The 14,362-nt window shown below is 32.3% G+C and overlaps 1 protein-coding gene across 1 annotated transcript in view; it reads left to right on the top strand.

Annotated features, from left to right (window-relative positions):
- The window catches only part of LOC127702643 (uncharacterized), a 36,891-nt gene extending 33,494 nt beyond the window's left edge, over nucleotides 1-3,397 (top strand). The window contains exon 5 of the mRNA XM_052206927.1: nucleotides 719-3,397. Within this exon, the coding sequence (XP_052062887.1) occupies nucleotides 719-1,182 (464 nt within the window). The 3' untranslated portion in view covers nucleotides 1,183-3,397. The remainder of the gene's footprint in view (nucleotides 1-718) is intronic.
- The last annotated feature ends 10,965 nt before the right edge of the window (nucleotides 3,398-14,362 follow it).

Raw genomic sequence — 14,362 nt, 5'->3', positions numbered from 1 at the left:
AGGCATCGGATTTTTTCTTCCCATTCCGACCGGACATAGAATAGCTGTTATGTTTAAATGCCGCTTGCTTTGATAATTTTTCTGACTTCATTTGGCTCTATTTTCCTGATTATCAAGAAATAGAAATTTTAACATATTTAACATAACTTTGAAATTAATACCATTTTAAGATAAAAAAAAAATTTATGCAAGAACGCCATTCCTATATATATATATATATATATATATATATATATATATGATAATATTGTATTAATTTAAAGAAGAATAACCAGTCACCCTTATTGATAGATACTAGATATCAAGACTTCAAGACTCTAAGAAGAACCAAAACGGACAATTGTATTAGAAAGAAACTCGATTATATAACTTTATTTCCGCAACTTTGGAAATTTTTTGTTTTAAATTTTTAATTGAAAGATATGTTGATAAGCTTTTTTTTTACTCAGTATATAATATCATCTCATTTCGTCGATATTGACATTCAATGTTGAATGTATCACAGAATTTTTATGATTTGTTTGTATAAAATACATATATACAATGTAACAGTGATTTTACAAAAGCTACTAAATTGCCGAGATTTTATATTTGCATTTAGAAATGTCCAGTGCAATATACTTTTGTCTTAGATATACGAATTTTCCCAACATGCTGTCCCTTTGACATGTTTGATGAATGCTAAATTTAAGTAATATGTTATTTTTTCCATTTCAAGTTGATCTTACATTCTGTGCTGACCCTCCTGGCGATTGGATGTGTGGCAGTTTATGCTATAATGCAACAGCGAAAACTAATACTTGTCCTCAATCATCTGCTACAGTTAATCCTGGTAACACTGGAACCGCTAGAAGTGGTGATTGTATGTGCCCATGTGCAAGTATTGGAACATCAGTGTTGATGAACGTTACAAAAGAAGAGTTGTTGGAACAGCTTTTAAAAATTATTGACGATATCAAAATTGATCCCGATCAAACGTCTTTAGCGAAAAGTAAATTGACAAGTGCTGAAGATAACAGACCTTCTGCACAAGCGATCGGTTCCATGGGTGTTATTGCATTAGTTGCAGTCGTAGCCATCATAGTTGTTATGGATTTAGATAGGTATATAAGGGGTATAAAAAAGGTGAAGAAACTTTTCGTAAAATTGCGAAAAATGTCATTCGGTGAAAAGAAAAACTAAAGTAAAAATGATCTGCCTGAACAAATTCAAAATTTGAGAGACGATTGAATTAATTGTCCACTTTACGATGTCATTTAACGTGAAATATCTGCTTATTTTATTTCTTTTGCAACTTGAATTAAATTAAGCATTTAATGAATCACTGATATTTTTAACCACTTGAATATGTCGCTTTCAAAATATTTTTCGGACTTACTTACCAGAGCTAGGCTGTTATATTGTCGGTCTTGTTCCTAAAGTAATGATCAAAAGGATCAAATGAAATGTTCAGCTTACTAATTAGAATGACATATGCATATATATACATTTAAAAAAAAACCAACAAAAACAAGATTACACAGGCATGTCGTTTATTTACTCGTTACAAACCGTGTATCGCTGACGAAAACACACGAGTGACATTATTACCTCGGAAGACATTTCAGATGACTATTACATTCAGTATGATTTTGTTATGGTTTTTAAAATCAGAAGGACATGCAAGGCAATTATTTGAAAAAATATCATCTATATATATGGTGGCTTCCAAAATTTTTGCCGGATGAGGATTATTTCAGAAAATTATTTATATTATTACCACACCTATGTTCGTGATGCTGTTTGTGGTAAACTATCAGTACAAGAAGGTACACTCCGCCAAAAAACAGTGTGTCAGTATTGGGATGATAAAAACACACACACACATATTACAAGAATAAACTGTTTGATTCTAAAATTCTTGAAATTTGTTTTAGAAGTGAAGTGAAAAAGATTGTTGATGTGAAAATATGTAAAACAAATGAAAACATTAATTTCTTTAAATGCGATGCATTTAAGATTTTTAAAAGTATCTTCAGATGTGTTTGAAATGAAAAATAAAATGTTTAACAGCACAAAACATGCCTAAAACAAAAACGATGTTTTGGTCGGTGCATAAATTGAATATTTAATGCAGTTTTAGTCATTAGTTTCTTCATAAAATTGCGGAAAAGTTGTTCTTTGAACTTTCAGATTCACTCTTGTATTTTATTATTCATACAAGAAAAGTTTGCACAAACATATAAATTATACGATTAGACAGATAACCTTTATGCTCCGATTACAAAACTGAAGATATTACGTCTCTCATTCTACAACAATCCATTGACTAGTTTCTCTTATGACAACAATTCATAGATGATTAGGACGAAATTACCATCCTTTTCAAAGCAGTAGTTTCATCAGTTTTAACCTGGTGAAAACAGTTGATTTGTAGATTCATAACAAGTTTTTGATATGAATAACAGATGTAATAATACAGCAATAAGACAACAGTTCAACGACGTAAAACAACCAAACGAAATATCTACATGTCACCATTCATTCTTCAAGATAAGAGACGAATGTTAGTTTTGCTAAGAATTATTAGCAAATCAGTCAGCACTTTGCCTCTGAAATGACTTATAATATACGTTTCTAAAATTCTCTGTTGATAAATAAGAATCAAAGGTTCCAACTCCTTTGCCTTTTCTTCAAGGTCCACTTTGATGACGTTTGTTTTTTTTACGTTCGTAGTAAAGTCATCTCCTAAATATAATTTAAGTTATAATATATAAATATAAAGACATGAAACAACAACATAAGATAGTTATAGATTTGTACAATAGTTACAGAAAAAAATTCACAATTTCCAAAATAGAAACACATAGGCGGTGTAATCAGATGTGGATACTTAAAATATTCCAAAGATATGTTAACGTACATGTTATTTGAGTCTCTTTTCTCTTACAATAGTACAAACATTTTACTTATTCACCCTTTGCAGTATTATTCCCCATTCTAAACTTAGATATTTTGAAAGATTATTCGAACTTTGTTTCATAAAAAAAGGCCAACATTGATTTGAATATTTTGTTTCAGGAAGTGATAATTCATAGTTTGTACATTAAACCAACACAGATGCAAACAAAATACTCTTAAAATGACATCGTCAAGATGATTCAATGTATGATTGGCAACATATTTCTTAAATTTTGTAGAACGTGTTTATCAACAAGCAATCGACATTCCGATAGGAACAGTATGTGATCATCTTTTTGTCGACTTGATCCTTTCTGCATATGAGGCACACTTCAACAGGAGCTTCTCAGAAATTTGAAAAGAAGCTAACAATATCCCTTTATTTCAATTTCAGCTTTATAGATGATTTCCTCTCAATAAATGATTCAAAATTTGAACGCATCCAATCGAACTTGAAATAAAAGATACCACAAATACAGTAAAGTGTTTTTCCTATCTTGTTTTACATCTAGAAATTGACAATTGAGAACAAATTCATAAGACAAAAGGATCAATGTCATCTTTCAAATTCTAAACTTTCTATTTCTAAGAAGCAACATTCTATCACTGTCTGCATACTGAGTTCATATATCTCACCTGGGCTTTGGTTTACTATCATAATTTCCTTGTTAGAAATTGATGCTTGCAAGAACATTTTTGAACCAATGGATTCTAGTGGTAAAGTTTACTTCATTCCTTTGAAACTGTCATGCACACCATCGAGAGTTGGTGGACCGTTATGGAATATCTGTGTTACACATAAACATGGATATTGTCGTAACAACAGTGCTGTCCTCTTTTGAATTAACTATCAACAGTATGACGGGTGCAAATAGTAGAGCAGTATATATTTACCTTTCCGGTGCATCTGAGATTAATAGTTTTGATGAGGTTCGTGTTGCTCAGTTTTTAGTTTTCTATATAGTGTTTAGTTGACATGTTTGTCTTTTCGTCGTATTTCTTTTTTTGTTTTTGTCTTGCTGTTGTCAATTTATCTTCGACCTGTGAGTTTTAATAGCCCCTTAGTATCTTCCGCTTCTATTTAGCAAAGTTCTGTGTAATAATAGACCTCAGATCTGTGTGAGCCCAGAGACGCGTATTTTCAATTTTTCGTGCTACACTAAAAGGTGTCTCTCACTAAAACACCTCATTAACTAAACACTGACATAAAACCATTACATGCGCACGTAATACAAAATAGCGTTAGCGTTAGAAGCATGCGTACATGTATTCGAGTATCACTAAATATCTTCTAAAGCATTATTATGATAAGATTATACATTATATTACAACTTTAAATTGTAGGTTTTGTAATTATTTTTTTCAATGTTTTTAAAACTAAGCAACTTTAATTTTTCAATGAATATAATCAAAGGGTTAACCTGAAACATTTCCTGATATGATATACAGATGCAATACTAAAATAATCTGGGTAAAATTTTTCATTTTTTTTTTTAATTTTCATAATTAAATGCGGAGCCCTACAATGGTGGAATTTTTTTATCGACAACATATTATTTTGTGTTTTGGTAGTTTGATATTTCAACAGACAGTCGGTTTTCAAATGGGTAATCATTATGCACCCCTTCTGGCACACCTACTGGCCAACTTGTGTGTGTTTTTTTTTTAATCATATGAAGCAGGTAACGAACAGAACCTTCTCAAAGACAAACAGAAAAAGCGTTCTTCAAGTTCATTTTCAAATTTATTGATTTTGTCTTGTCACTTTATAACACCAATTGAAGTTACTGCTTCAATCTCATATACTAATATCCTGGTATACATAATTTCAAGGATACAATCCATAATACAATGTCTGCCTAACATTTTGAAGTTTTCTTTGATATTGGCACAGATGGACGACTTCAAAAAGGCATCTATGACAAACGTGATGATTTTAACTTTCCAATTTCCAACTTTCCATTTCACAGCCGTAACATGCCCTATGTACCTACGTATTGATTATACATATCTCAATTAATATGTGAATATTCACCTTTTATCAACTTCATTAACAGGGATGTCTTCCTGACACAAAAACTGTTCCAGCTTAGTTATGAGAAAAACGACTGAATTCGCAACTTCTTAAGTCTACGGATCACCACCACGAATTGGTTGACCGAAACGATATAACTGTGTTTCAACTAATTAGGAATGGTGACATGTTTCAACGGTCGAAGATCTTATTATATAAGAATACTCGTCTAATCTGTAAATTCACTGATTGAGTGCTATCCCGATTGGCACATTTTAGCTAAGTGGATTTTTGTGATGTGAATGCTTGAATTGCAATAAACGATTACCCTGTCAACGCATCCGGTCTCGCCCATTTTTGTAGTTAATGCAATTCCCCAAATTTGGGGCTTTTTGCATTGATAAATTTCGTCTTAATCGATTTACATGATTTTAACATCGCAAATATACTGTGACATTTATTTACATATGTTTTAGAACTATATCAAGACCTGTTTAATATAAAGTACGCCTATGGAATGTAAAATCGCTATGTCTCGCCTTTGTAACTAGTGTTAATTGTTTTTCATCCAGAAGACCGCCTGTTCGCATTAAAGCATATTGACAAAATAATTTGTTTATTCCTTTTAGGCAATCATTTTTCCCGAACGGTGACTATTTGAACGGATTTTTACAATCAAAATAAATCAAAATTCAGATGAAACTTCTGTCATCCTTATTCAGTACACGGGAAAAGGTTGGAATTGAGAATATCATTTTAAGACTTTTTAATATTTAAGTTGATTTTAAGACAGGTTTGTTGTTTTGTAAGCGTATTATCATCTTTGATTTAGCCTTAAGATTAAAGTATGATGTCAGTTTGTTTGAATCATTTATAATAGCGTTATATTAAAAAACAAATTGCTGTTTGCAGTAATTACTGATACAATATTTTCTTGAAAGACACAAATCTGTATGACCTCATGTGGGTTTGTATACATGCTCCATTTGATTTGACTCGTAGATGGGTTGTGGATGGGCTCAGCATGCTCAGTTATTAAAAAGAAAAGAATGTAACAATTTATAAGTGATACAAGGGGCGAGCAAAATGTGTTCTCATTTAATCTATGCCAAGAGATGTATGTTGATATCGGGTCACCTTACCATTGGAATTTTTCGCGGGTTATGACTTCCAGTCCTAAATTCGCACGACATGCTGATACTGTATAAATATATTAATTATTTTTATTTTTAGTAATTCTTTTAAGTAATAAATCAAATAAAAAGAGATTAGTCAATTCGGTGGCCATATTTTGCAGCTTATGCTCCTTTAAGTTGGACTATAACATATGTGTCCATCATGTTTACAATCGTAACTCATGTATACTGTGTCTTAGATATAAAAATAAAGAGTTTTCATTTGCACTTGTCATTAGTTTGGCATCTGTCTCAAATTTGCAAATGTATTTAGGAGCAATGACTTTATATATAATAACTGCTGGTAGCTTTATCGTGTCTATTGCATAACCGGAAACTTTAATTGTTGGAGCGAAAGTCAGAATTTAATACAAAATAATGGATGTGGTACAATTTCAAGATAAGTGTTCGCTGAACATATACTATGTCAATAGAGATAAAAAAAAAAAAGGTACTTCATGGCATTAATTATAATTGGAATACTATAATAATCGTCTGCTGTGTCACTCGTCTGAACGTGTTGAAGTTATGCCGAAAAAAGCAAATGATTAATTTGAATCATGCAACAGAATTTTGCAAAACAAATTAGAGTTTTCATTAGAAAAAATGGTATAAGCAGTATTTCATCCGTCATTATATGTAAATGTTCAGTTATTCAACAATAATACACAGATATCAGAGGGACAGTCAAACTCATAGATCGAAAACAAACTGAAAACACCATGGCCAAAATTAAAAGACAAACAGACAAATAATAGTACAGATGACACAACATAGAAAACTAAAGACTAAGCACCCCGACCCCACCAAAACTGGGGGTGATCTTAGGTGCTCCGGAAGGATAAGCAGATCCTGCTCCACATTTGGCACCCGTCGTGTTGCTTATGTTCTTACAAATCCGGTAAATAATCTAATTCGGTAGGTCACCTTCGTGAAAAGGGAAGGGTATTGTAATTACGACATAAGGAATATATCCGATATCATCTGTGAAATGGTTATTCCATAACGGTCAACCAACTCGTGATGGCGTCCGTAAAATTTACGAAGGGATGATTTCAACTTCACCATTTGGAACTCTTGGTTTAATAGCTTCCTTGTTAGCAGCAATCCTCTATCAAGTAAATCATGATAGGAAATACAAACCCGGGAATATTGTATCAATTGGGAGATATATACTCCGTATGCAGGCGCTGCTGGAATGTTGCTACATAGAAATGGAAAGTTCACAATTGGGAAGCTGAAATCATCTCTTTTGTCGTAAAGTTTTGTTTTCAACCGACCCTCGTTATCAATTTCTAGATGTAAGTCAAGATATGAGGCAGACTTAACTGTATCTGTAGTATCCTTTGGGATAGATTCGTTCAACATAGTCACCAAATTTTGTATTATTTAGTGAGAGAAAATCATCTATATAGCGGAACGTAAAGTTAAAGGATATTGCTATCTTCTTATCTTTCTTCCTAAGAAGTTCCTGTATGAAGTCAGCCTCATAATAATAAAGAAACAAGTCGGCAAGAAGAGGGGAACAATTGGTTCCCATTGGAATCTCGACAGTCTTTTGAAAAACACCCAACCTCCAAACGTAACAAATATGTTGTCCATCAAGAAATCAAGCATCTTGATAACGTCAGTTTCAGATTCTTTTTCAAAGTAGGATTTATCCCTCCCCAAGACAAGATTCTTGTATCTACGTTCGCCATGCCAGTTTAACTCAGAACAAGGGCATCTTTCGGTTTATCGAGGACTCGGTCCATTGATTGTTGTTAATATGAATTTACATAGAAGAATAGTATGATTGAGTAGGCTACGGGTCCGTTGAGTGAGTTATTTGTAAAATGTTGCATATTTTGTCGAATTTTATATTAGAAAAACATGTATTCATATTGTTTTGAAAAACGTGTTTATTACATGTTAGTATTGTGTATCCAGTAAGATGGTTCAGCATTACAATTGAACAAAATATAATCTATGCATGAAGCCATCAGAAAAATTAGTCTCAACATTACACGTGCCTCTACTGTTTGTGAATGTAGGAATATTTGAATCATCTGACTTATATTTTTGAATCTCTCTTGAGACAAGAGCAAAAACAAGATCCTCTTTTAAGTGAACCACTGCTCCTAGATATTCTATTAATTGAGTCGAAATTAAACAAGATTTTTCCACATTGATTATCAAACCCAGATTTTTTAACAATTCCCGAGTGTACTGTAATTATTTTGTCAGCTTTACTTTACTGCTGTTTTTAACATCCAATTGTCCAGGTACATACATATATGAATCATTTGTTTTCGCAGAAATGCACCTACTACTGCCATCACTTTTGTGAAAATTCTTGGAGCCGATCGGAGACCAAACGGCAAAGCTCGGTATTGATACTTTTTTCCCAAAATGCTGAAGCGGAAAAACTTTCTGTAATGCTGGTGGATGGGGATATGGAAATATGCATCTTGCAAATCCAGTTTTACAGCCCAGTCCCCAATTTTCAGACTTTTTAGAATAGAGTTTCCATTTTGAAGTGTTGAGGTATGACAAACTGGTTCAGTGGTTTAAAATTTAGAATTGGTCTCAGGCCTCCTTGTCGTTTCGGTACCATGAATATTGTACTGTAATAACCCTGATTTTCTACACTTTTCGGAACAGGCTCTATAGCATGTTTTTTAATAAAGAATTTACCTCTTCTAATATAGAAGACCTTTTTGTACCTTCTCTGGGTACAACTGTCTCTTTTACTCAGACCTGTAAAAAGTTGGAAGACTTACAAAATCTAAAATCAAACCGTTCTTCACTATCTGAAGTACTAACTTGACTTGAGTTATTTGGGCCCACTGACTGTGGTAATGTAACAACCGAGCTCCTACCTTGAGACTTACCGCAGACAAATAATTGATTATTTCTTCAAATCTTTCTGGGAGGAATTTTTCCATAAAAAAGATCCTTTTCCTCCTTGTTTTACTGGCAAGGCACGAAAATTAGACGAAGTGTCAATGCCACGACGGTCATTAAAATCCTGCTTATCATATCATGAATTTTTTGCAGGTTTGACGTAGGTTACTAGTACATTAGAAGTTTCTTGATATTTTCTTTTTCTAGATCCTTCATCAAATGTTTTCAATCCTAAATAATCCTGAAATATTTGCCACTGAACATTAGTATCATCAAACAAATTGTAAATTGCTAATATTTTAATATTTTATTTCTGAAATCTATAACGATTGCATTTATCACCATTACTGAAGTTAATGGAAAAAATCTGTCTTAAGATGTACCTTGTTCCGTAATGTTTCAGAAATGTGGTATAATGATTTCTACTTCATAGAAATATAAATGAATTTGTTAGTTTTATTATTTCTAAATCGCATGGAAATATGTACGATATATTTGTGAAACCTTATCATATACAAACTTGCATGTGTAACAGTGTTTTAGCATAGATGTATAAACCCATAGATGAAGCTCAACACTGACTTCAAAGGTTCTATGTGCGTTGTAATGGCTTTCACACTTATCTGATAATGACATGAACCAGTTGGTCATTGAGATGCCGATTGACAATCTAGACAATAGAAAACTGACAATAAAAATCTACTTAGCAGTTGAACATGCTAAAAATCAGAAAGAAATAAAATCAAAATATATATTTTAGAATGACTTGGTTATGAAAAAATAATGTTCTTGTAGGTTAAACAATATTACAAATTATTCTCGAAAAAAGAAATTAATAAATGCGGATATCTTTTTTTAACCAGAACTAATGTTTTCATCATATTTACATATTTATATTTTTAGATTTTATATCTTTTATCACAATTTAACTTTATTTAAACAATGTATGTTAACTATTATAAACAAGTCTATTGGAAATATATTTAATAGAAAACATGGAAAAAGTTGAATATATGCTCCATAATATTTATTTACCATGCTTTACATGGAATGTTTTGGTAGTACACTAAAACTCTTTACTTAAACTAATCTAATAAACATCATGAATGAAATTATTATAATTTAGCCATATAGCTGTATAAAATACATCTATGATTTAGTAACTAACTTATTCGTAAAGATATATAAAAATGATTTAAAAAGACAATTTCTATTCTAAAAATGTAGAAAAACTGATAAAATAAAGAAAAGAATGTACTTTCTTATTATTTTTTTCCCAAATTCGACGCAGTTCGACACCTTAATGAAGCATATCAAAAAGAAGGTGTATTTTATAAGTTCAACAACGTGCTATTCCCATTTTCAGGAACTTCAGGAACATAGTTTTATAAAATATAAATATACAAGCCTTTAAAAACATTTTTTAATTTAGTTCAATATTTCCCTTGTAAAATGCGCAATTTCTGACCGATTTCATCCATTTTTTCACCATTTTATTTGTCTGTCCACTGCGCTAAAAATAGACATACTCTCACAACAGAAGGGACATAACTCGAGAAGACAATTAAGAAAATCTATTCTGCTGTACTGGTCAATACAGATCAACAGATAAGAGATGTAAAAAAAGACTATACAATAAGGATATTTATAAAAGAAAAAGACTATAAAGATTATTGTCTGAATTACTTGAAGTAGCTTTTCTTTTTAATATACAATTTTACATTTTAATATAAATTTATAGGTCAGGTATTTGAGTACTACAGAAGACAAAATAAATCAGAGTGCAAAAGGAATAATACAGAGCTAGGAATAATAGAAAATATTGCCAACATCCTGGCTAGAAAATGCATGGGAATGGAGATGGGGAAAAATGCATTCTACCATTTGATAGCCCAGAATAAAAAACTTTAAGAAAGTAAGTTAACATAATAGCCATCATTTATGCTACATCGGATTCGAATTTCACAGATATTTATGCATAAAATGTTTAATACTACCGTTAATGCTAGTGTATTTAGATTTGACTTTGTGTTTTTTTTTCAACTAGTTTTATTTATTTACTTAGAACGTTATTTGACAAAGTTTCCTGTATCCATTTCTACACTCAATTGTCCTGCTTAACCTAGCTAGCGAGGTGAAGTCTAACCATTATGTTAAAGCATACAATATGCCTTTTGCCTTGGCTTGTAAAGGCTAGGGAAAATATCAAAAAAGAGTATTGTTTCTAACTATTGTAATGTGCCAGGACACCGGAAACAATGCATTTTTTTGTCTTTTTGTTTATTTTTTAGGAGGATTTAATATATTCTAAATATACATACATTGAGTACTCATTTATTCATTACTTTATTACAGAGGTACATTTAGTGAAATAACTTTTATGAAGATATGCTAAACTGGATATTAAAAGGATTTAACATAAGACGGAGCCAGAAATAGTGACAAAACAAAGTGTAGCAGAAAACAAAAGGAACACTCTTGTGAATGAAAACCATGTTGGAATACAGAACTAGAAAAATAGCTGTATAAAATGAATTATCAATGCCTTCATACAGAGCTTGGATATTGCAACATAAACTGTAGTGATATTATACAAATGGGATAAATGAATTATCATGAATAGACTTTATAATTTTCATTCTATAGATCTGATTTAGCAACGTATAAATACAAAAAAGACTTTTTTTTTAATTTGCTGGTTGTCTAGCTAATAATAAATTGTATTTTAATCATACCTTTGTATTTACATTATTTAAGAAAAATAGGTAACATGGATACGTTGATTGAGTTCATACAAATATGGGTATAAAATTCAGAAGTACAATTCCTGGAGAGAGATTGATTGGTTGTTGGTTACTGAAACGTCCATTGGCAAATATTTCATGCATGTTCAGGAAGATGGAGAGAAAGTGGCAAAATACAAAATTTTCGGGTAGTATGTAGACACAAAATGGTATAGTGGACATTTAAAAAAAGTAAAACTTTCGCCATTTTGAACTGATGTAAGAACCAGGAATTTTTGCAGTTGTTGATTGGAAGGGATTTTAGTATCCTTCATATGGATAGAAAAATTTACAGATTGAACCAACGGAGTGCCAACGTTTGTTAACAGTTTGTATTACTACGTTGGCCCAACGTTTGTTCAACATCGGCAAGTATTATTCCATCATTGGACCAACGTTGTGCCAATGTATTGTATAAAACCTTACAACGTTGTGCCAACGTTTAGCCATCACGTTGGGCCAACATAGGGCCACTTTGCACTTATAAATTGTGCCAACGTTTGAAAACAACGTTGGGCCAATGCATGTAGATATGTTGGGCCAACATTGTGCCAACGTACCAATGTTGTCTGGGTTGTGGCATATTCTATATCTGTAACACTCTTCGTGCGTGTCCAAGACATTCATCCGTGAACTACACTTACCACAACTCTTATATTTATCTTCCATTTCACTCGATGTCTATTTTTTCCTAAGAATATTAAAGATTGCTTGCACCAAAATGCGGTCAGCCTGTAGCCATTATCCGCTGAAGGTAAAGGGATCTTCTATTCGGGAGATCGTTAAAGGGAGATAATTTAAAAGTTAGCGATTGTGAGGGGCTACCAAGGGGTAATTGCAATTGTTTTTCAGACAAGTACAGATTTTGATATAAACAGACCTATTACCAAGATGATATCAATTAATATTTAAAACTCAAGCAGACGCTATTATTCTTAATGACTTTATGATTAGTTCGTTTCATACAAAAATGTACACATTTGACTTAAACTTACTATTGATGGTAAAAATACTTTCCTTTTAGTGAACGTCTTTCACAAGCTGTCAGCGTTCTGTAATGTCCAAGTAAGTCTTGAATGTCTAATGTATCATGTCTATTTCGTTATCTTCACTACATCAGTTGTGCATGTATTAGCACACTTATTAAAGGTCAGAGGACAACACATTGGTGATTAGTGTTTCAAATAATCATTTAATCATTTAAACAATGCAATAATCTAGTTTAGTAAAGGAAAGATATGATCATAATTATGTTAGGTATACAGCTTTGAAACAGCACGCAACCTAATTATAGACTAACACAAACAAGACAGGCGTATATTACATTGCTTCATATTTCTAAAATTAAAATTTTCACTATTTACTTTTAGTGCTGGACATTGGGACTGTTTTACCTTGCTATAGATATTAGTAGTTACACATTTTTATTAAACCAATCATGGGCCCTTGTCAGCCCTGCTGAAAATGCCATTTCCACCTCCTGTCTGTGATCAGGGGGCGGGGGGTCTCGAGGTTCACCTGACTCAAAGGGAAGAGGCAAAATAATTTCAGAAGCGTTAAATAAAAGTTAGAAGCCAGTTTGTTATTCTGTATACAACTGACCGCATGCCCCAGGTCCGGTATTAAAATTTTAATGGTAAAAAGTAATACAAATTTGAGGATTCGGTTCGAAAATTAATAAACATATTTGAAAAACATTAATAGTTTAATTTAACGTCAATAAGATGTTTCGTATGCAATCCTACCACATCGTCTTAATTTCATATCAGGAGAAATGTAAAAACAGTGAGTTTGTGTGTGACCTCTAATTATCGTGCATTCTCTTCGAAGTTTAGATATTAATCATAAAAAAGACTTCCCAGCATAGTTTTCATCTTCAAGATGCACTGAGGATCAAAAGGTTCCGCTCAATATTCAAACTAGATGAACATAATGTTTAAGCTATAAAAAGCCCCGAAATGACAAATGTAAAACAATTTAAACGAGAAAGCTAACGGGCTGATTTATGTACAAAACAATAAACGAAAAACAAATATGATATACAGCAACAATCGACAACCACTGAATTACAGGCTCCTGACTTGGGATAGGCACAAACAGAATGTGGAGGGGTTAAACATGTATGTGGGCGTCCCCTAACCTGGGACAGTGGTGTAACACCACAACATATGAACAAACTATAATAATTAGTTGAAAAAGGGCTTAACTCATCAGGTCGATACCAAGCAGAAAAATACGTAACAAAAATACAGACCAGACGTGGCATGGTCCTTACACATCCTCACAACAAAAAAGACACAACATTGCACAAGGTCATTGTTTTCTCTGACTGTTAATGACGTCTTTACACTAAATCCATTGGATGTTGGATGTGTACTGATTGATTTTTTAGTTGTTATTGGCTTTGAACTAGCTGTCAGTAACTGTGAGTACTCTAAGATTTGTACCTAGTGTCTTTTTTGTTATGGGGATGTATAAGTAACCTGCCACGTACACTCTGCGTTTTTGTTAGATGTATTTCTATTAGTATCCATCTGATGAGTTAAGCCTATTTCAACTGATTG

Source organism: Mytilus californianus, unplaced genomic scaffold, assembly GCF_021869535.1.
Source record: "Mytilus californianus isolate M0D057914Y unplaced genomic scaffold, xbMytCali1.0.p SCAF_5, whole genome shotgun sequence".
In the NCBI taxonomy this organism is placed as follows: domain Eukaryota; kingdom Metazoa; phylum Mollusca; class Bivalvia; order Mytilida; family Mytilidae; genus Mytilus; species Mytilus californianus.
The sequence above is the reverse complement of the archived record's forward strand: the minus strand, read 5'-3'. Positions and strand labels throughout refer to the sequence as shown.